The sequence below is a fragment of the Ambystoma mexicanum genome, chromosome 3q, assembly GCF_040938575.1.
Source record: "Ambystoma mexicanum isolate Mex_15411 chromosome 3q, UKY_AmexF1_1, whole genome shotgun sequence".
NCBI classification, from domain to species: Eukaryota; Metazoa; Chordata; class Amphibia; order Caudata; family Ambystomatidae; genus Ambystoma; species Ambystoma mexicanum.
The window spans coordinates 582304172-582328639 of record NC_090926.1 but is presented as its reverse complement, the minus strand read 5'-3'; the positions used below and the strand labels follow the sequence as shown (position 1 = coordinate 582328639).

Genomic DNA, 24468 nt, shown 5'->3' with positions numbered 1-24468 from the left:
CCGATTGTGAATACCTATGGCCCTAATGTGGATACCCCAGAGTTGTTCAATGCAGTGGTCTCTATTCTTATGGGTTACGTAGGGGTGCAAATCATATGGGGAGGGGATATGAATTTGATACTAGATACCGATCTGGATAGAACATGAGCTGCTCCCAGGAGCTTGTCACGGACGGCTCGGAGGCCACAACTACATATGGCAACACTAGGTTTACGAGACACGTGGAAAACCCTTAATGCCCGAGAGCGGGTATATACATGCTACTCATCAGTTCACGATAGCGCCTCCCGGATCAACCTGTTCTTGACATCCTGGCATCTGCTGGGCAAAGTCGAAAAGGCAAATATACTCACATGCACACTGTCCGACCCCGCCCCGGTGACACTATCCATAGTACTGGGAGCATCTCCGCCCGCCTGTACTGCCTGCCGGTTTAAGTCGGAAGCTTTGCAAGATATCATATTTAAAGCCGAGCTCTGCTCTGATATTGAGACTTTCTTCAAATGTAACAAACAGCACGATACGACAGCTGGGGTAAGCTAGGAGGCCTTCAAGGTGAATGTAAGGGGCATGTCAATTACGAGGGAGGCGGGAATACTAAAGATGATCAGAAATGATCTCAATCGGTCGGAAGCCAAATTGAAGGTCCTAGAGCTGGAATGCACAACTGCAGCCACTCCCACCAAACTGGCACAGATAAGGGAGGAATTGGAGATCTTCGAATCACATGCCTTGCAGTAAATCCGTCACTTTTCGCACCCACAGGCAGCACGAAGGTATGGAGAGGGTGAACGCCCAGGTAGAACACTTGCCAGATTGGTCCGGGTGGAGGGGGGGGGTCGGTCCCAGATTGAGTGCATCAGGGACATGCAGGGCACCCTACATTGGGCAGACCAGCAGATACTCAAGGTCTTTGCTAAGTTCTATACATCACATCAAGTACATACTATACCTGACACACGAGAGCTACTGGACAACATTCCCATTACCTCTAGCTCCTAGGCAACTAAGGACTGCCTCGCTGCCCCCATCACGCTGGACAAAATTGTTCAGGCCATAACTGATCTACCGAAGGGTAAGGCCCCCCGGGCCGGATGGCCTCACCCCATTTAGTTTTATAACATGAACAGACAGCGCTCCTTGCACCTAAACTACTCGAGGTCTGGAGTGAATCGCTCGGCAAGTCGATTCTACCTCCCACTCTGCGCGAGGCAAGTATTACTGTCCTGTTGAAACCCGACAAACCCGGCGTTGAATGCGGTTCTTATAGACCCCTGTCACTCTTGAACATTGATACGAAAATATTTGCCAAAACAATTGCAAACAGATTCCTGGCAATCATGCCCCACCTGGTACATGAGGACCAGGGAGGATTTGTCCCAGGGCGATCAACTGCACTTAATATTAGAAGACTCTTTAATATAATGTCCGGAATCGATCAGAATGCAGAGGCCGTTGCGGTCACGCTGGATGCCCAAAAGGCATTCGACATGGTCTCTTGGCAGTACATGTGGCAAATCCTGGATAAAATGGGAGTGGGGCCGAACATGATCAAATACATCAAACTGTTGTACACAGGCCCAACAGCGAGAGTGCTGGTCAACTCACAAACCTCTGCACCATTTGTATTGAACAGAGGCACCCGCCAGGGGTGCCCATTTTCCCCCATCCTGTTTGCACATGTAATTGAGCTAATGGTGGACTACATTAGGGCACAGCATTCCCGTAAAGGGATACGCCTAAAAGAAGACCCCCCCCCCCCGAGACAATCTCACTATATGCAGAGGACGTACTATTATATGTCAGGAACCCATCTAAACTCATCTACATTTTTGCTAACGTGCCGGTCTGGCCAGGTAAACAATACTTTGACAGACTACACACAGCGTGCACGGAATTCCTGTGGCATGCCGGCGCAGTTCGCAAAAAATGGACACATATGACCTTGCCCTACGAGAGGGGGGCTTTACCGCCCCATATCTGAAACTATATTGGATAGCAGCACAAACCCAATACGCGACTTACTGGTACTCACACTCAGCTACCCCACCACATGTCAAAATTGAGAAGCTTGCAGCGGCCGAGGTGAACCTTAAGTCATTAATCCTTCATTGCACATACGCAGACGACTCGCCTCTGGACCCCACCTTGGCTTTGCTGCACGCATGGGACCGATTGTTACGTCCAATGTCCGAAACACGCCCTTATTACAAGTGGCTTCCCATCTGGGGATATCCCGGACTCGAACCTGCACATGATACAACCCTATCACAGCACTGGCAAATGTTGGGATACTATGTGTTAATTGACCTGTTCCCTGAGGGTAAATGTATCACTCCACAGACCTGGTGACCAGAACATACAGGTTCAGCAATGGAAATGTTGCAATACTTTAGACTTCGTGCCTCCGTCCGGGCTATGTGGTCGTGCTACTCTGATGAACCCCCAGACACACCCGAAATACACTATATAGCAAATGCAAGTGGGGCCCGCAAAGTGGTCTACGCGCTACACAAAATCTTGGTAGCGAAAGCCCCGGGTCCACCTCCCAATGCGTGTGATGTGTGGCCGAACGAGCTTGACCTGGAGATCACGGACGACATGTTCGCTCAGGTTGTTTAGTGACCTGGTTTACCTCTAAATGCCTAGAGATTTATTTTAGCGTTCTAGACTTTGTTAAATCTAGGTAGGACCAAGATAGTTGATCCCTGAGTGCAACTTCTTATTATGGACTTTGGTGAGATGGAAATTAAGAAAGAGGACTGACTCGTCTGGTCTCAGGTGAAGCAAGGCACACTCTGCCTGGCTATGCTCCGAGGACCATAAATATCAAGCCAGGGTGGCTTGTGAATTGTATAAACAGAGGACCAAAACCATTGGTCTACACCAGGGGGAGAAGCCCCCTATCTAGTTGGAAAAGGCAAAAATAAGCATAATGAGTGCTTAGTCCTGTGGCGTTTCGGCTTGTTGTTGGAACGCCTTCGACTGGGCCTCCGGGTTGGGGATCTCTGTAGGGAAAGTGCTGCTGGGTACTGCTGCAAAGAGGTAGTGTCCTGTATTCATTAGTAATGCACTAGTAGGTTGAATCCTGCCAGACCGCTGCCAGTATTCCTTCGATAGCCTACGAGTCTGTAGCAGAATGTACGATGGGTCACCATGGGAGGGGTGAACCTTTGAGTCATGTAGCAGAATGCTTCAATTCCTGGTAAGTGAAACTGTTAGCTGTGGTCTTCTCTGTTGCCGAGTAATTCATGCGTGAAAAGACAGAGCGGGAGTTGAGTTCCAAGGCGTCACAGCAGTTAAGTCCTGGGTCTACAGTGCGTCACACCACTGATATCTCCGGCTCCCGTGGGAGAGCTGTATCCAGAGACGATGAGAGATGGAGGCAGCCGATCATATACACATGTTTTGGACATGCAGGAAACTCCATGACTACTGGGATGAGATCTTACAGGTACTCTCCGACATTGTAGGTACCACTGTGGATCCAGACCCAGTGGGGGTGCCGTTTAGGTTGTGGGGCAATGTCAGTGTTAAGAAAACATCTGTTTTCTTGACCATAAGATGTATGGTGGCTAAGAAATGTATCCTACAATGTTGGAAACAATCCTCTCCCTTTACCTTTGCAACGTGGCTAAATGCACTTACCTGGACCCAAACGTGTGAGGAAGAATATATAAACTCCATCTTGATGCAATCAGGCCTGAGAAATGTGTGGATTGACTTTCGAAGCTACACATCATTAATAGAACTGAACGTCCCCCGGGTTCTTCTGTATCAGATGCCACTGTAATGCTAAACTGAAATGTGTGAGAAATGAATGCCACTGTATTGTGCTCAGACAAAGCCAATGGGTGCACTGGAGTACAAAGAACTGTATCTGAATGTATATGATGTTCATTATCTGCTGACTGTGTGTAGTGCACTAAGCTGCCAATAAATAAAAGTACAAAATAAAAATAAAATAGTCCAATCCAGACATCTTTCTTCTACCCCTGTTTAAAGTGCAGATTCACTTACCCAGCTGGTCAGCCTCCCAGCCCTATTTCTAGCACAGTGTTGCAGTGTCCTACTGCCAGATACCTCTGAAACCCCCCTAACAAATTTGCTTCTTATACAAGGTATATTGAGCCCCCCACAGGTTTCCACACTATCGCGTGGCTCCATTTACTCTTTTAAAAATACAAGATCCTAGAGCAGGGGCCTGCAATCTTTAACCCTCCAGGTGGTTCGCATTACAATTCCCATGGCACCTGGTTATTGAGTTGGCTGGTTCTGGATGATGGGAGTTGTAGTCCAAAACATCTGGAGAGCCAAAGATTACAGACCCAGGTCCTAGGTGGTATTATCGGGACGTTGAAGTGGGCAATCACATCAGAGAGGCTTTCATGGCGACAAGGGTTCTGCATATAGTTCCCTGAGTCATTAGTGTTTCTGTTCAACATATTAATACTGAAAGCAGTATGACCCCACTGTTTCAATCAATCTCAGAGGTTCAGGTTTCCACACCCCCATTTCAACATAAAAATTCCCCACTCAATTGAAAAGCTTTCCATCGTGTCATTTACCACTGCTGCCAATTTCTCAAACGTAAATATGTCCCACAGCTTGGTTGATAGTTCACTCTTCGCTGGGGTGGCCTTGTCTTTCCACTTCTGGGCTAATGCTACCCTCCCCGCTCTTAACATGGATTCAATAATTTTCAGGAACCTTAGAGTGTCAGCATCTGGGATGCCTGCAACACCTGGAGGGTTCTCAGGTTGGGAGCTACCCCGGCCAAGTCTTTAATCCAACTGAGGACCTCTGCCCAGTATACCTGTACCATAGGACAATCCCACCACATATGGTACCATGACGCCGGAGGTCCACACTCCCTTGAGCAGAGTGGGGAGGATCCTACAAACATCTTGTACGGTCGCAGGAGAGGCAAGTGCCAACAGTGTAGGATTTTAACATTATGCTCCATTGCCGAGGTGTAAAGTTTGCCGGAAAACATTAACTTGTAGATTCTCCCCCAGGTGTCATCTGATATCTCCCTCCCACCCCAGCTTTTAACTCCCAGAATTGTTGAAACTTCTGCCTCCCATCCAGCTCTGCTGTGACTAGTACACTTTACATTCTAGACAACGTTCCCCTCCTCGTGGTGGAAACACTAAGAATTTTCTCAAAGGGCGTGAGGGGGCACGAGATTTTAGAGTACCATTTAGGGTCGGACATATTACCCTTCAGGCGCAGATATTCAAAAACGTTCAATAAATTTGCTCCCAGGGCCACAGACAGAGCCTCATCTTCGATGAGGAGATTAACTCTGAACAATTGGGCTACTCTATAAAGGCCTCCATCTATTTATTTAAACTTTGGTTTTATTAACATTTTCATAAACAAACATTGGGGCACTATATGCATTCACATGGAATCAAGAAACAGGCCCGAGGGCCACCGCCCCCCCCCCACCCCAATGCAGTCCCACCCCCCAAAAAAAGAAAAAAGAAGGAAAAAACCCCACGTCGGGGCTTTGAAACGCGAGCTGTCTTAGTCTGGAGCTTGGAAGCGAGCTTGAGCGTTGACTTCTAGTTTGGCTGTGTTCCGTCTGCCGGTTCCCGGGCCCTGGGCCCCCACGCCGTTTCCAGTTCTCTGCTGCAGATCAATGGACATCCCATCCCCAGATCTGTTTCACCCCGTACCAGATCGCTTGGAAGGAGGCCGAGTCATTGACACACAATTGCGTACGTCGGAAATCCTTGTTTCCCATATCCAATGGGTCGCCCCATATCGAACTCGGAGGCGATGGACAGAAGGAGAGGGGGGAATTCCCTTTGCCCTTTTTCCATAAGCCCCATAGAACAGAAAGGGTTGGGTGGGTCTTGATATGGGTGGGAATCGCTTTGCTTGGCGCCCACAACAGGGCCCTGACTTTTTTAGGATGGGCTTGTACATCCTCAATATACATCCAGTAGGTGCCCAGATCGTCTCGTATATGCTCCACAATAACTCGCAATTGTGCTGCCTTATGGTAATACCTGAAGTCGGGAAGGCCGAAACAGCTAAAAAGTCTCTGGGGAGGGTTAAAGTATCATGTCTAATTCTGGGCCTCTTTCCCTTCTCTTTCCCTTCTATATGACTGATTCACCATGGTTTCTAATTTTGAAAAGAAAGTGTCGGGAGGGGTAAAGAGAGGGACATAAACAAATATAGGAGGTGGGGAAGAGCGTTCATTTTCACTGACACCATGTGCCCAAACCAGGAAAGGGTGCGGGGAGCCCAGCACCGGAGGTCCAATCTTATTTTTTCTAGAATGGGAGTGAAATTGAGCTCTTCCAGTTTCGTCAGGTCTCTGGGTAATTGAATGCCCAGGTGCGTGGAGGACGTGAGCTTGACTCTAATCCCACATACAGTTTTCCTACCTGTGGTTGCTCGTCGCTCACACTGATGGACATCACATTAGACTTGGGGAGGTTAATTTTCAGGCCCAAGAACTTGCCGAACAGGCTTATCTGTTCAGGGAGGGATTTTGCTAAATTCGTCACATAGCAAAGGATGTAATCGGCAAACAAGGAGAGTATAAAATTAATGACCCCACACTGGATTCCTGTGATCCCTTGGTTTTCCTAATAGTGATTGCAAGGGGCTCCATGGCCAGGGCATACAGCAGGGGCAAGAAGGGGCAGCCCTGTCTCGTTCCTCTGGTGAGATGGAGGGGAGATGAAATTGTGCCGTTCCCTGCCACTTTTGCCGTGGGGCCATTGTATAGGGCTTAGAACCACTGCTTAAAGTTTCCACTGAACCCCATCTTCTGCAGGACCTTCCCCATGTATTCCTACTCCACTTGATCAAAGGCCTTCTCGGAGTCTATGGAAATCCAATATGCCTCCAGACCCTTGCATTTTGATTCGTGTATCAGGTCTATGGATTTCTGTACATTCTAAACTCACTGCTATCCCCCTCAACTGGAAAGTTAATCTCTCCGACATCTAACTGGTTAACATCTTAGAACACTGCCTCCCAGTCGGGGGTCCAAGAAGTTTCAGTCTCTTAACTAGCCACCCGGGATTGTTCTTCCCTGAAGGGCCTGGGCCTACCCTAGGGCACGAAGAGCCCCTGGACCCCATCAGGTATCACCCCATACCTCCCTTTAATGGCAGATACAAACAATTAACGCCTTCCTTAGGATTGCGACGGCAACACCGGGGTCAGTTTCTTAAATTTATGATGACCTCGGATACGGCGCGTGTCCACAAATCCATTGGCCTTCTGGGGTTTGTTCTGTGCTCCCTCTCGTGCCACCGGGGTGGGCACCTGGCCATGTCTCCCAGGAGTTCCTGTGTCACTCTGCATATGTCATCCTCTGTCACTAGGCCGTACTTGTATCCCTCGAATTCAAAGGCGATGGACAAGGGAAACCCCCATCTATATAGCACCCCTTTTGAGCTGAGCCATTTTTTCAAGGGTGCTCAGAGCCTCCTCCAGGTCAGGGTAAAGGCTGACAGTTCTAGAACACTTATTTGCGACGCTCCCAATTCTACTCGGTCCCTTTTCCTTGCCATGTACAGAAGCTTGTCTCGGCGCACCGGCGAAGTCCCGAGAAAGTCCCGCTTTGCCGCTGCTCTCTGCTACTTTCCTGCTACCTCCGTGAACAATTGTTATAGAAAACAACTACAGTTCCCATAAGGCTTTGCTACCTCTTGTGTGGGCGTGCCTATTTAAGGGGAAACGCGCACGCACCGCGCGCGCGCACCGGCGAAGTCCCGAGAAAGTCCCGCTTTGCCGCTGCTCTCTGCTACTTTCCTGCTACCTCCGTGAACAATTGTTATAGAAAACAACTACAGTTCCCATAAGGCTTTGCTACCTCTTGTGTGGGCGTGCCTATTTAAGGGGAAACGCGCGCGCACCGCGCGCGCGCACCGGCGAAGTCCCGAGAAAGTCCCGCTTTGCCGCTGCTCTCTGCTACTTTCCTGCTACCTCCGTGAACAATTGTTATAGAAAACAACTACAGTTCCCATAAGGTGAAGACTTCAGGATTAGCAGAGTTTTGTGACTAAGTTGTTAAGTTGTTAACTTAATATAACTTGATATATATATTTAATTTCACACTGTGTTTTTTATATTTAGGCTTTGCTACCTCTTGTGTGGGCGTGCCTATTTAAGGGGAAACGCGCGCGCACCGCGCGCGCGCACCGGCGAAGTCCCGAGAAAGTCCCGCTTTGCCGCTTCGCCGCGGCGTCGCGAGCAAAGCGAGGACCGGGGGTCTATCGCCAGTAACTGTGATTGCTGGTAACCTAGAGAGAGAAAGTCCGCGTATCTCCAAATTGCTGGAAGTACAAACTGTCGGAATCTTCTCTTCAACGACCTCGATAGGCACGGGCAATCACCTATTATTATTACTATTATCACCATTATGAAACGAAATTTGTACACACTACGCACAGGCATGCCTCCAATCCAAGGGCTGTCCCTAAACGGTATTGATAAATCCACTGGGGCAGTGCCATGCGTATCAACTCCTTGTACAGGTAAAACAGACATGCTAAAGAACTCCAAAGTAAAAAAGCGTGCGGTGACTTCGGTCACTAATGCTCGAAAACAAAATCCATGTACTGCAGATATACGCTCATTCTACCCTGACTGTATTACGCAGAGTGCATCCTTAAAAAACGCTAATGATCCAAAGACAGTAAACCACAATCAGGGCTGTGGCACCACTCTGCATGTTTCCTTATCGGACAGTACAGTTTTAAGAGGAGAATCATTGGCGCAACTTTCTGATACAAAGTCTAGTCCGGCCCCAGCCAAAACACTGGGGGATGCAGCAGTGATTGACTTACCTTCTCCCGGTTCGGATTTCACAATACAAGAGTCACTTGCGAATCTTTCCTTCTCCCCCAAGTTGTTCTCAAACGGGGGCTATACGAAATCAAATCTTACCTCCTCCTTTCTTTTTCCCACACCGCGGCTGCGCTCACCTACGCAAAAGGTTCAATCGACATCAAATGCACCAAACATAATTGAACTAACCTTAGGTGCAATGAATTTAACGTTACAAACTATTACTACTCTGTTCAACACATTGAACACGAAATTGGACGTACAAGGTGCCCAGTTATTAGCTCTTTTAGCTTGGCAGGCTAAGCAAGAAACAGGGCGAGCACCTGCACACTCGACAAGTAAAGTGCCCTACCACCCGTCGAACAGTCCGATTGAATTGCCCTTAATGCCAACTAAATTGGTTACTGTTGCCACTATGACATCAGCTATAACTCCAATTATCATTTCTGCTAATGAATCGGAAAATACTCCAGCAGTATCAAATTCATTTGCTCAATTGGAGAATCAACTGTCCCCAATTACCATAGACAACTCCGGCATATTGTGTTCTTTGCCGTATATAGGACAGGTGATTAGAGAGGTTGTTGTTGTTAATGAAAAGGAGATAGAGCGTGACTCTACCAGCACACCAACGCCAGAGCCCTATACAATATTTTGCAAAAAAGTGACTCTACCTACTTTGAAGTCCAACTCATCTGGGAAAACAATACAGCAAAAAAGGAAAACTCTTGAGACTGGCAAAAAAACAAAAAATGTTAAAAAAAATGAAGTACAGGCGCCAACAAGTTCAAAACAATTCTTTAATAGGCTGACCATTCCAAACAAACATAGTCAACAAACGGCCTGTGCTATCACGAAAAAGTACTCCCAATTGAACCTAATTCGCAAAAATAAATTGGGCTCTGCAATTAAAGAGCAAACATCTGCAACGCCCTATGAGCCCTTAGACAATTTGATTAAAGCAGTTAACAACCATGAACAAGAACAAGCTGACCTGAAAATACATCACTCACTGACAATGTCAGAACCCAATGCGAATCTATCTTCTGCCAATAGAACTAAACTTCCATGCAATAATAAATCTAAAACAACTGTAGCTCGCGCCTCTCAATCATCTTCAGTAAATGAAGATGATTATGGACAAGACATGCTTATTAGCCGTCGTGCTGAAATCAGAAAGGAAGTTGATGCTTACATGAGCAGAATTACTGCAGCACCGATACTCAAAGCCCCCTCACTTGAACCACAGAAAGCTGACAATTTTCAAACGCATTACTCATCATTGAAACCCTCAGTCTCATTTAAACTTGATAAAAACACAGAAGTAATAGAGTCGCCTCCTCCTTTAGCTACCCACAATGATGAAATTGTTACTATGCTAAAAACTTTACGCTCGTCTGTAGTTAAACCAAGACCTACAGTTGCGCAAAACACTCCTAATAAACTACCAAGTAAATCAATTTTGAAATCCAAAATAGCAAAGGATAATAATATTGCATTAGTATTGGGATGCCGGCCAGCCCCATACCCGCAATATGTGCTCAATCGACAAAGTATATTACAGGTGTTCTCCGATATTCCGCTACTGCAGGATATTGTCTCTGCAGATATAGCACAGGTGGAGTTTTTTAATGACAACTCAGTAAGCACGGCATGCCTATGGTTGACGTCAAGAGTCGTCAGAAATCTCATCTGGGAAGCTAAAAACCAACTTTTGTCACTGGGATTCATACTACTTCTGGGTCCCACGAATTCATCTAATGGTTCTCTTAGTGCTGAAGCGTGGACTGATTCTGCCATAAGGGAACTTAATAAAGGTACTGTTTATATTGATAGCGATGTAACTTCGGAGGCTCCCTCCAAATGCTGCTGTAATTGCGATCCCAGGAGTTAACTCGCGCACAAGGTGGAGAAGGAAAGATTTGTCTCGTTGGTCTCATGGAACACGCGTGGTTTTAATCATTTGGTTAATAATACACAAAACATCTTAAATAATCACGATGTGATCCTCTTACAAGAGACATGGCTAACCACGGTTCCCTTATGGAACAACCACGAAATTCATTTTTTGCCAGCTCTCCAAGGAAATAGAGGCCGTCCGATGGCTGGTCTTATCACAGCAACTAAATTAAGCGCTAACATCAGTATAATATTCTCCTATATTCCTAACTCCTTCACGCAGTTGACTATTATGTCAATCGACTCAACCTTGTACGCTATAGTTAATCTCTACTGGAACCACAAAAGCATTGATAGTTGGAAGTTCTTGGGTGATGTTGCTTCCTTGTTGGATTTCACCATGCTTGTCCCAGAAATTCAGCATATAGTCGTTGCTGGTGATTTAAATATTCATTGCCTCCCCTCGATGGGCATATCAGGAGACTCAAATTGTAAGCTGTGGGAACAACTTATGCTGACGAGAGGATTTTGTATGGTGAATGAGAGTAAATTTGACAATAGTGAGTTGACTCATACGTGGCAACAGGGCAACACAAAAGCCACAATTGATTACATTTATGTGGATGACAGACTTTTCTCACAAATTCATTCTTTTAATATTGAAACAAATCCAAATAGTGATCATCGATTGCTCATGTTACAATGGGCTTCAAAAGTGACAAGAACCAAACGTAGTACAATGGTGAATTCGGGTCAATTAACAGTCTCTAATCAGCTGAATCGTATTATTTGGACTGAAAACAAACTAAATGACCTTAACACTACGCTGCAAGCTGCCTTCCGTTACTCACGGAATAATATACCGTTTACCCCAGTTCCCTATTATGATATAATACATCATTTTGCAGAAAACAGGGTACGGAAAAACTACAACTTTAAAAGATCACATGTATTTGACCTGGAGATCCAAAGCAAGAAAACTGAATTTCGCCTTAAAAAAAGAGAAGCCATGAAACTTCCATTGTGTATTAGGTTTACAATACTGACTCAAATTAAAACATCATATAGGAATTGGCGGAGGAATCATCGAAGTAAATTATTTCAACAAGATGGTGAAATGATGTTACGAAATATTCGTGATAGCAATACAGCCCAAATCTGGAAAGCCCTGACCAGCGCTGTCTCTCCGACGCAAACAAAGTGCCAAACACAGAGTGTTCCAGAAGCAAGATGGATTAGTTATTTCTCTAAAATCTATGCCAATCCGTCTGACGGTAAACCTCCTGTAAGTTCTACTCCTCTTAAACGGTTTCATATTAAGATTGATAAAACTGACATCTTACATTTTATCAATAAAATAAGTCAGTCTAGGGCGCCCGGCCCAGACGGACTATCAAACAAAATCTTCAAAGAACACCCAGTAATATGGTCAAATATTCTATATCATATATATGAGCATATTAATGTATCCCAAGAGCTCCCGGCAACATGGACTCACTCTTTGATAGTACCAATTCATAAAAAAGGTGATCGGTCTCTCCCACAGAACTATAGACCCATCGCCTTATTAGATGCACCAGGCAAACTTTACAGCCGCATTATTCTGCAAGAATTGAATAACTGGACCCTAAATGAGCTTAAAAGAGACCCTTTTCAGACTGGTTTTGTTGCAGGGCTAGGCACCTCAGTGAATCTAATCACATTAAATATGCTTAAATCTAAATATGCAGAACTTAATCAACCCCTCTATATGGCATTTATCGATTTTCGGGTAGCTTTTGATTCAGTCGATAGATCATTGTTATTCCAGAAATTACAGAACTATGGCTGCCCATCGTCATTGTTAACCATAATCAAGAAATTGCACTCGAATACGACAATGCAAGTTAGACTATCGCTTGATGGGTTGTTGTCTGCAAACATCAATACCATGAGAGGATTGAAACAGGGGTGCATTCTGGCGTCCACCCTTTTCAACCTTTTCATCCTAGACATTGGGACATCCTTTGAGAAAGTTCTGTCAGATTGTCCCAAATTAGGTGCACAAAAAATCACATGGCTCTTGTATGCTGACGATCTTGTCCTAATTTCGCAAACGCCAAGCGGATTACAGAACCTTTTGAATAAATTGGATACTTACACTCATACCAATAATCTAACTATCAACGTGGATAAAACTCAGATAGTGATTTGCCAAAGAAAAAGGCACACACAAATGGTGAGAAGTCAGTGGTTTTTGCGTGAAGTTCCCTTACAGAAGGTACCAAGCTATAAATACCTAGGATTACCTTTCTCTGGCCTTATGTCAAATCAAATTTATGATGACTATGTAAAAGCCAAAGTCATGACCTTGATTTCACAAGCCAAAATAATCCTATACAAGTACGGCAAATTCACTATAATGCATGTGGCAACCTTTTTCAATCAAAAAGCTGTTCCGATTTTATCTTACGGAGCAGAAACTCTGTTACCTCAATCTAGAACTTACTGGGACCGACTTGAAGGGAAATTTTGGAAAACAGTTCTGTGCTTGCCAGTGTGTACTCCCTTGTGTATGTTAAGGTATGAACTTGGTAGTATTTCCTTGTTTGGTCTAATTCTTTGGAAATTCTGCAATCTTTATCGAAAATGTCTTCTGGGTACACAAACTAACAATATGTTGGGTGCAATTGCAATGTATATTTGTGAATCCAATGATGTATTCCCCAAAAAGTGGACAAGTGAAATCATTAATGCTTTAGCCAGTGCAAATGTATCAATTGACTTGTTACTTAAAAATCCTGTGCTAGCAAAAAAAAGATTGTATTGGCATGATTGGAATGTAAGCCAAGAGCTATGTAAAAAATATGTAGATTTCGATCAAAATTTATTTCCTCACAAGAAGTTTAAACAAATGGCCTATTATCTTTTAAAATCTCCATCACATCATGTTCGTTCTGAAATGTTAAGATTGCGTTTGAACTTACAGGCCACAAACCAAATTCTAGCGAGAAGAGGTGCAATTCCAAAAACTGAGGCATTTTGCCGTTTTTGCAAAAACGCCATGCAATTAGAGTGCTTAGCTCACCTAGTAGTGGATTGCCCTGCTTTGAGTGACATACGAAAACATTACTTCTGTAATGTATTACAACTATACTGTGATCGCTCAACATATGAGATATGGATTATATTAATGACAAGCAATCGCATTGCTATTAACATCGCTCTAACGCAATTTATAAAAACGATATTACCACGCAATTTGTCGCCCATAGCCAATTGACAAATGTATTTTAAATTTTAGGATATATGTGATTTTTATGTATTTATTTGAGTCTCAACTTTTAACATTATTTGCCAATTATCCTTGTGAACTGAACACTGTTTATTATTTCTGAAACAAATCTGTAAAATTTATCAAATCAATCAAACATGTATATAGGCTATGGAAAGTATGAACAAGCGTAAAAATTGGTAAAGTGATATAAATTTTGTAAAAATGATACAGGTAAATTTGTAAAACTGGAAAAAATTAATGTATTTTGTAATGAAGAAATTTTTGAAAGGTTGAATGCTTTCAGCCAACCAAAATAAAATAAAAAAAAAAAAAAAAAAAAAAGAAGCTTGTCTTTCTCTGCAAAATAGTGGAATCTTGCCAACACAGGCCTTGGCCCTCTGAAGCTGCCCCCCGCCCTGTGCACTCTGTCGATGGTAGGTTTGTTGGTGTTCCCCTGGTTGAAGAGCTTCCTGACAATCTCATTTATGGCCTTGATGATGTCACTCTGCGTTTCTCTCTCCTACTCCGGAAAACCAAATCTTTGATTATTGCGGAGTAAGCGGTTTTAAAAATCGTCCATCTTTAATGCACACTTCTCCTCCCTCCTCTCCAGTTCTGAGAGTCTCATGTCAATCTGGGTCTCTAGCAGGGCAACAGAGGTTTGGTTTGCTTCAAGGCCCTGGATTCGGTCATCCATACTATCCACTTTTTTATCCAGCCCATCCAGTCTTTTGCTTATGTCCGCCCTGAAACCTATCTCTTCCAGAAGCGCTGCCATTCCCTTACTCATTGACTGGGCCTCCTCAGAGTCAGGCGCTATCGTGAGGGGCATGGTTTCCTAGGTTTGGTGGGGTGTCTGGACAAACTGGTATTTTCGGAGTGAGGCTGCCCAACACATGGGTGATGGGTCAGGCCCGGGCTTCACCGGCCTGTGGGGGGAGGGAGGTTGTGGCGGGTCAGGGGGGAGGCAAAATGTAACCCATAGGTGCAAGCCTGGTGGGCAAAAAGAAGTTAGGCCATTAAGAGCCCCGTGACGGGCTAGGTCGCCCCCGAGCCATGGTTGAGGGTAAGCAGATGACTCCTTTGGTGTGTGTCTCGGGAGCCCCGCTTGATCCCTCCAAGAATGACAGGAAGGAGGAGAGGATACAGAGTTTGGTAGGGTTCCGTCTCTTAGGGCAGGCACAAGGGGGTATTTCACCCAGCATTGGTGGCCAGAGGGGGGAACCATTGCTCACCCCCGAGGCAGGTCGTAGGTCAGGCTCAGGTGTCGGGCCGGAGGAGGTAGCTGGTGGGGCGAAGGACAGGTCCACTCGGGGCGATTCCGCACTCAGGGACTCACACACTGCTCCGTGGGTCAGTTGGCGGCACGGGGGTCTCACAGGCAGCAATGGCAGTTCTCGGTCCCTGCAGTGGGCTGTACCTGGTGCTGAAGCTCACTGCTCCGGGTCAGTCCTCAGTGCGCAAGGTGGCCCCCACGTTTTTCAGCTTCCCAGTGGGAGGGCGGGGGGACTTCACCTCCCCCGAATCATGCCCAATGGGGCTAGAGCCTGCTCCTTCCTCGGCTCCGGGGGGTCAAAGAAGGCCAGCAATCACGCCGCAGGGACCAAGGCCTCCAGGCCATCCCAGCGCTCCAGTGCAATTTCCCTGGTCCCCAGAGGCGGATCGGTAGCCAGTCACGTCTTGCCGCCACAAACGAGGCATCTAGCTCAGGACTTCCCGGAGCTCAAGACTCCGGAGTTTCTCCTAGCTGGGTATTAGGACACTTGGCACCCTGGGGGTGGGGGGGTTGGGCAGGTTCCCTAGATGGGGGCTATTCGGGGGGCTCTGGTTCCATTACGGCCCTTTGGTGAGGAGCAGCACAGAGTTCTACATCCCTAAGCCCCCTGGTGGCTGAATCCATCAATTCAACCATTTTATTTCAATTCAAATATATGGGACTAGAGTGGGGTCTAAAATAGTATGTGAAGCCAGTATATCATAATGTAATAGACGTGTGCATGGAAATGTGAATACCTGCAGTGACTGAAATGTATGCATTGTGTGCATTCCATTCTAAAGTTGAGCTTTGTAAAGGATGTAAAACCGTACTGCAGGAAAAAGGAAATCATGCGTGATGGCCATAAGCAATGCTCCAAGGTCGTGCCGTACTTTAAACTTAAAAACCATCGGCAAACATGACCTAAGCACTGCTATTAACTGCAAACGGGAATCAGTGACTGAATGCAATCATTTAGAAATGGGTTTAAATGCTGACACCATATTGCAGAATAGACGTGCAACTTGTTTAAGCACTGCTGCATGAACATAGTGGGACTGCTCCCTTAAACAGAGCGCACTGTCTCAAAGCTATATAACAACATGGCCAGGGAGAAATAATACCCAATGTGAAGAATACACTTAAAGCTAAAAAACGTATCTGTAGATATGCCAAAATAGCATTCTTCTACCTACCTTAAGACATGACGGAGAGGGAGCACACGTGTACCTGGTTTCTGCATAGACAGACAAAACACAAAGTCCCCGGGAGTCCAGGCAGGCTGTATTATTTGGACTAGGGGATGTGCCCCGTTTAAAAAAGGTCCAATTAGGAAATATGGGGAGATTTTTTATTTTGGCAGTAAGCGAGTTGCCCGCCTCTGGGAAAATAATAAGAGCTGTGATATTGAGCTGTGATATTTTCACTGTTTTCTTGAACATTCGAGTCCCTTTTTCGAGCTGAACGGAATTCCACATTTCGGTACAGTTGTTTTTTAAGATCTACAATTGTGCTGCTATGTCAGGGACAAGCAGAAGTTAAGACCGTTGAAAATCCCTGTCATTTATTTACTTCTGTATAAGCAAGAGGGTAAAGTAGGAGGGATTACTACTGTTTTTGGTATGGAAGCAAACAGTGGACTATTCGATGAGTGGTCATTAGGCAGAAGAAGCCCCCTGTGAAGAGGATCCGTCCTCCCCAGAGGCTGAGCATCCCCTCCAAGCACCTGCTGGGTGAAATCCGTGTTGGTGTCGGTGACAGGAAGCAGGAGTTCCAGCCCGGGCTGTCTGGCCGGGTAAGATGTCGGCGGTGTGTCTTCCGCTGACAGCTCTGCAGCGGTTAGAGCTTCCCCCTGGGTGGGGAGGGGCTTTGAGACTTTTCGGTGCAGCGGCCCCTGTCCCGGGGGGATTCAGAGAGGTCTGTGTTTGGGGGCTCATTCTCCTCACCCCCCCAAGATGATGATGGAAGGAGCGCTGCGGGGGTGAAGAGCGCCGTAGCTGTGCCTGCTGTAGGTCTCCCATACAGATCGGAGGCTCCGGACCCAGCGTGCTTGTGGGGGCCCAGTCAGTCGTGGCACCCGGAAAGGTGGGTGCCCGAGTCTTGTGCAGCCTCTGGAGGCCCTGGGAGCAAGAGGAGGAGAAGGAGACCTGGCGGGGGAGATAGGCTGAAGAGCAGAAGTTGGTGGTTGTGAGGAGGGGGCAGCCTTCCCCTGAGCGGGTTGGGGTGCCTGGTGGAGTGGTCTGATCCCGGTGGAGGAGCTCCAGAGGGACGCTGCGCTGTGGCGGGGGAGGACCCTCCACCCCTCATAGCCCTGTTCTCTGGGGGACCCTGGATTTGAGTGACGGGGTCTCCAGCAACTCCTCATTTGCCCGTGTCGCCCCATTTGTTTACCCTTATCCAGTAGCTGCCACAGTCCTGGTGTGTCAGGGGCCGGTGGTCCTGTCAGAGGGTGGTGGAGGAGGCCTGGACCCCGTCTGAAACGTGTGATATAGGCAGTGGACGTTCCCGGAGACTGGAATCGCTCCTGGACTGCCCTTTCCCTCTGGCGCCAATCACTTCGCCGATATCACGTGCCATCACCCGCCCTCTGTGCATTCTTTGTCATCCTGGCTGCACTGATGTACTCCCCCGCTTTCCAATGACAGGTCTGAGCTCAACCTTGTATGGGGAGGTTACTGGAGCGACCTAAGCATAGCTGAACTGGAAGCGATATAGGTTGTCCCCCATATTGCCTCATCGACCGTCATAGTGGAGGTCCTCCCCTACCGGTGTGGCCGCCTCTGTTTGCCCACAGCCGTAAACTCATTGTCTCTGTACTGAATCTTGAGGCGAGGGGGAAGCATTGTATCCTGTCCCTCGAAACAGGTGCTATCACAAGTCTATGGTGGTTTTCTGGTTCTTCGCCTCTGCTCTAGTGGCCTTGCGTTTCACCGGACTCCTGCTATAGACCTCGCTGGAGGGCTACTGGGGACTTCGGGGGAGTCCGGGTTGGCACCCATTCCTCCACCTCCAATGGACTGGGCGAAATTCTTGCAGAGATTCCGTCACTCTCCAGTGATGGCAAAGGATAACTGCACCTCATCCGTCATTGCTCATCCAGAAGAGATGGACTCCCAAACAATGAGTGGAATGATGGCAGCCATGTTGGAGGAGATCCAAGGATTTAGGGCTGACATCAGTAGGAGACTAGACACGTTAGACAAGAAGGTTGACTTGGTGCACTGGAAGCCAACCAATCCTCGGTCGACATTCTGGAGACTCAAATTGATGTTCGCCTGTCAAGGAGTTGGAAAGGAGAGAGGAGATGATATCCCTTAGGCTGGATGACTTGGAGAACAGAGAGCACCGCTGCAATCTAAGATTTTTGGGTGTTCCTGATCGAGATGGGGAGACGCCGGCAGACACTGTCAAAATAGTGAATGCGGTTGTGAATAAGCTTTTTGATGAGGGGAATACTAGTGGGCCAACAATCGACAGAGCCCACAGAGCAGGTGCCCCTGCGAGAGGGCCCCAATTGATCCTAGTGAAGTTTCACTATTACTCCGAGAAGGCCAAGATCTTGGAGCTAGCACGGAAGAAGGGGCCCATAGAGTGGGAAGGATCAAAAATCTCAATTTACCAGGATTTGTCAGCCCTCACTTTGTCACACAGGCATTATGCAGCCCCTTAATGAAATGTCTCCAGTCTAGGGGTGTGACATACAGATGGGGTCACCCTTTTTCTCTCTCATTTGAAGTGGAAGGGTACAAGTATTCACTGGTTACTGAAGTTGATATACAAAGAGTGTCTCAGGAACTCCTGGGTGGCTGCGCTGCGAGGGATGGTGAACCGAATGGATGGAAAGCCGTGTCGGAGCCTTGTATGGCAAATACATTTGTGGAAAGGTGCAGGATCCGGGGCCATAGGAAATTCAGAAAGATGGCTCTGCCCTCCCCCGGGCAGCCGGCTACCTGACCTGGCCTTGTGTTCATAACGCTTTAAATAGGTTCGATGGGGAGGGAGGTTTGGTTTAGGAGGTTCTCTCTCGCCAGGTTTGTGGGAGAGATATCCCTGGTCTTTTGGTCCCTTGCAAGGGTATGTTGTCTTTTCTCTCTTTCTTGACGATTTCTGGGGGGGAGAGGGTGGGGAAGGAAGGAAGATGCGGTTTCAGATGAATTGCTTCACTATGTAGGGGGGGGGGGGTCAGAATGTTGTGGGCTTTTATTGTTGTATGTCGCCCTGGTGAAGGTGACTCCTAGTGACCTGGTCGTGCGTCAGGCTATGTGTCGCAGGTAATCCAGGCGCTTGGGAAAGGGGGGGGAAGAGTTTTTTTTTCTATGAATGTAGGGTATAACTGTTGCTATCAACTGTTTGGAGGCTCGGTCCACTGGAGAGGGATAGACCTGGAGGGGAACCATGGGCGTATTAGTTATGGGAGCGGTCTTTGGTTTTTTTGTACTCTGAGTGAAGTAGAGCGAAGATCTCATTTCCCTGATGGCTTATCTCGACATTTTGTTGACTCTGGGCTCACTGAATACACGTGGTCTCAACTTGCCCTAGAAGCGATCCCTGGTAGTGAAAGAAATTAATAGATTGAAACTGGATTTTCTCTTTCTCCAGGAAACCCACTGGGTGAGGGGTGGGGAACCATCTCTTAAGGCAAGGTCGATACAGAGGGTCTTTCACGTGTCAGGTCATGCTAAGAAGAGGGGGGTAGCAATAGTGGCTGCGTCTAAGGCCAGTTCACCCTGAATGCCCAGTATAGGGACCCTGAGGCTCGATATATTATGATTAATGGGGAAGTGAGAGGTTCCAAGGTGACTCTAGTCTCTATATATGCCCCCAATGAAGCCCAAGATTGCTTTGGTTGGAGATGAAGTCCAACATTGTGTCCTTTACAGAGGGTGCCCTTGTGGTGGGAGGGGATTTTAATATGATATTAGACCCGAATCATGATAGGAGGTCAGAGCGTCCTTATACGGACTCTCCGATGAAGAAACGTCTAGCAGCCTCGTTTCAAGAGACCAATGACGAGCTGGGGCTTCGAGATTCTCATTCGGTCCGGGAGACCCAAGTCCCTTTATTTACATATTTTTCTAAAACTCATCGGTCATACTCTAGAATCGGCTACATTCTTGTCGACGGGGCGCTCTGTGAGAGGATCACGCAAACGGAGGTGGAAGTGACGCCATGGTCAGACCATGACTTAGTTAAGGTCCAATTGGGTGTGTCACGGAGAGTCCTTGGCTCAGGGAGATGTCCCTGCAATGATCTCCTGTTGAAGGATAAAGAGTTGTATTAGTCCACCCATGCCTCCATTAAGGAATTCTTTGTTATCAATGACGACGGGCAGGTGAGGACAGAGGGAATTTGGGAGGCCTTTAAGGCCACAATTCGGAGTGTTCTTATAGGGTTGGGGAGGAAGCGGGAGAGGTGTAGGGAGGAGAGACTTCTGAGGGACAAAATTGAGGCTTTGCGGTCGGGGGGTAAGCTCAGATCCCAGATGTTCCCAGGGAAGTGGGCTGAGTTGCAGCAATTAAAGGCAAAACTCGCCTCTCTTTTAGTTGGGCAGACGGAGAGGAAACTCTCTGTCCTGAAGCAAAGATAAATGGAGAAGGGGGGAAAAGGCTGATAAAATCCTAGCCTGGAGGCTTCGGGAGTTAAGAAATAGGAAGAGGGTGGATTTGTTTGTTTGTTTGTTTGTTTGTTTTATTCACTTTTTATGCGCGCCAGACCCAGGGGTAACAGGGCGCAGTGGCAAGGAAATACGAAACTTACAGGATTTGCTTGCTCTTCCGGGGAGGGGGCGAATTGTAGGGAAGACCCAGAGAATGCGGAACAGTTCTGTATGTATTATGAGCGCCTCTATACTTCCGAATATGGTGGGGACGGGGCGGATATAGATAGATTTCTAGATTCCCTGCCGCTTCCCCGTCTCTCCCCCGAGAGGTCGAATCCCCTGGAGAGGCTTCTTACTCCTCAAGAAGTAATCGATACGATCAGCTACATGAAATCAGGGACAACTCCGGGAGATGATGGGTTAACAGTCTTCTATAAATCCTTTCGGCTGGTCCTTGCGCCCTTCTTGGCTAAGCTCTTCAATGTAGTCTTGGAATCCGGCAGGCTCCCGCAATCAATGCTCTCAGCCCGTATTGTTGTCATCCCAAAGGAAGGGAAAGACCCAAGACAGTGTCAATCCTACCGGCCCATCTCATTGCTCAACGCAGACGTGAAAATATTGGCTAAGCTCCTGGCTAACAAGTTGGCCCCGCTCTTCCCGTCGTTGGTGCATGGTGATGAAGTGGGCTTCATTCCCGGGAGGTGGGGGGGACAATATTAGGAAATCTCTGGACTTAATGCACAAAGTGCCAGTTACAGGTGAGGAGGCCTATCTGTTATCCTTGGACTCGGAGAAGGCCTTCGACCGGGTCGAGTGGGTTTACATGGGCAAGGTCCTGCAGAGGATGGGGTTGAGGGTTAGGTTTTGTAATTGTATTTCAGTGCTTTATAATCGTCCTACGGCCAAAGTGGCAGAGAATGAGACAGTTTCAACCTCTTTCTTGCTTTCCGGGGGGACCAATCAGGGATGCCCGATTTCGCCCCTCCTCTATGCACTTGCGTTGGAGCCCTTGGCGATAGCCATAAGGGAGCATCAGGGGATTACGGGTGTTCGCTGTGGGGATCTCGAGTTCAAACTCTCCCTATTTCCGGACGATGTCCTTGCGTACTTGACCATCCTCCAGACCTTGCTTCTATTATGTGTGCATTCTTCGGTAGCCGTCATTCTATTTCCTCTTAATGTTTGAGCCTAATGTGTCAGCTGTTGTGGCACATTGTTCCCTTGAGCGTGTGGCCCTTGTGACTCCTTTAATATGTTGAATAGGGTTGTTTCTTGAGTGGGGGGGGTGGGAGAGGGTGGGGGGGTTCCTAATTGCAATGTTGGGGTAGCTATTGTTGGTCTAATGGTTTTACATTGCTTTGATGTCTGGAAAATGTTCAATACAATTTAAGTGGAAAAAAAAATAATCCTCAGATCCGGGTAAGATTTGTAACCTATATCCTATCTCTTTTCTACAGGCTAAATCCAAAACAGAAAGGGCTTCTTGCCCGCTGAAAGCCCATTTTCACAGGAGGACGAGGCTGTTGAACCAGAGTGCAGTAGAGCTGGCTCCGATGAACAAGGCACTGCCAGCCCACGGCACCCTTGAACAGAACGGGCTGGGCACCCTGCACGGGGCACCAGGCCTGGCCCAGCAGCCCCCTCAACTGGTGCCTGCTAGCCCTGGCGGGATGGGGGGTGGTGGCTGCAGCAGCAGCAGTGGTGGTGGGGGCAGTGGCAAAGCCACAGCGCCGAGCAAGCAGGGCAAGAAGGGAGGCCGTATGGACCGGGCCAGTAAAGAATATTGCCAGCGGCGTGAGCGCAACAACATGGCTGTCAAGAAGAGCCGCTTAAAAAGCAAGCAGAAGGCCCAAGGCACCCTGCAACGTGTCACCCAACTAAAGGAGGTGAACGAGCGCCTTGAGGCCAAGATCAAGCTGCTGACCAAGGAGCTGAGTGTCCTCAAGGATCTCTTTTTGGAGCACGCCCACAATTTGGCTGACAATGTGCCACCAACCAGTGCGGATGATGCCCCACCATCCAACCCAGAAAACGCTGGTCAGTAGCCAATGTTTCTGGGCTACTATTGACCTTTTAGGTAGACCTGAACGCATTGCACCTTTTCTCTCTCAGTAAGGCTCAGCGTAGGAACATTCTGAACACATGTAGCCTGGTGTAACATGGCCCATTGCTGATCTGTGCCGCTCACTGGAATACTGTGGTTAGCTGCACCTTTGTAGAAAGTATCGGAAATCTCCAGGCACCACCACGATTCTTTAATGGCCCACTGTACACTGCCTATAAACATGAATCTCGACAAAAGATGTTTGCTCTAAAACCTATAGAGGAGTCTACTAGAGAGCAAAACCTGCTGAACCTTCTCCCGAGTGAAACACTGACGGAAACCTCATAGCAGCATTGACTCCTTTGGGCTGACTGTTCGCAGAAACCCCTGTAGTATTCAGAAGTACATTTTCATAAAGGGGCTTTTTCCTCTCCTCAGCTGCTGATCGCGGAGGTCGGCTGGACATTTTTGTCAGTTGTGTGTAGAGACTTTCCCTGCCTGATGGGTGGATATATGGAGAAGAGGAAAATGTCTGTAACCTTTGAAAAGTTGCTTTATTTTTTTTAAATTGGTGATTTTATTTTCTAAATAAGAGTTTGAGATACTGAGAATTTGATTTGCACATAAAATAAAAAGTAAAATATAGTTGTGCTGTGGTGTGTTTTGGAATCATATGGTGGATTTTGAGTCTTGGAGAGCATTATATTATATATAGCATGTCTGATGTTGTGTTGCATGCTTTGGTACTGTGATGTTTGTGTTGACATGTTGTTTTGGCATTGTGTTATATTCTGTCTGGGGTGTGGCTTGTATAGCACTCCTTTGCCTTTTTTGGCAGCTTTGTTGCATGTGGCTGTGCAAGAAAAAAGGAGCGGTTGGAGTTTTAGTAAGATAGGGGGGCAGACAAATCTGAGTTGTCGATGAGCCCATGCAAGAAGGACCTGATTTGTGAGTGTCGGTATGACTCTATGTAGCTTTTGGCACCCACACCTTGAAGGAAAATGGACTAAATGACAGTGCTAAGAGATCAGGTTAGCAGCTGTCATGGGTGGGAGGGCTAAAGATGTGCTCTAGCGCGCACTGGTGTTGCTCAGACAAGGTTAATGTTGTGTTAGTAGGCATGAGGCTGTGGTGTCAGCAGTGATGTGTTGGCAGTGTAACGTGTTAGGAGATGAAGAGTTGAGTTAACCATTTGGGGTAGGAGATGGATTTGGGATAAGCAAAGACTCCTTTTTGGGGGAGTGTAAAGTTAGACTAGGTATGATCTGGCAGTGGGGATTTTTGTTTTGTTGTTGTCCATCGGGATACAGAGTTCTGACCACACTGAGTGTGATCTCCAAGGTTCCTTGGTTGTGCCATTGTGTGCAGGAGTATGGCATATGCTGGCAAGACCAACCTGAAAGGGTCTCCGGTTTGCAGGTTTGGCATTCTGGTTGTGCTTTTCTCCAGAATGTCTTTTTGGTATTACCGAAATTGCCTTTTTACAATTCACCTTTTGTCCTAATTGACTTAATTCTAGTGGTCATAATTGACCTTCTGCACAATTGAACATTATATTATTTTAGTTATTTTGGATAACTATTGGGTTGGTT

The 24468-nt window shown here is 47.0% G+C and overlaps 1 protein-coding gene across 1 annotated transcript in view; it reads left to right on the top strand.

The window, feature by feature from the left end:
- LOC138582766 (CCAAT/enhancer-binding protein gamma-like) overlaps window positions 1-23521 on the top strand; it is a 60765-nt gene extending 37244 nt beyond the window's left edge. The window contains exon 2 of the mRNA XM_069654385.1: window positions 22290-23521. Within this exon, the coding sequence (XP_069510486.1) occupies window positions 22290-22877 (588 nt within the window). The 3' untranslated portion in view covers window positions 22878-23521. The remainder of the gene's footprint in view (window positions 1-22289) is intronic.
- Window positions 23522-24468: the final 947 nt, after the last annotated feature.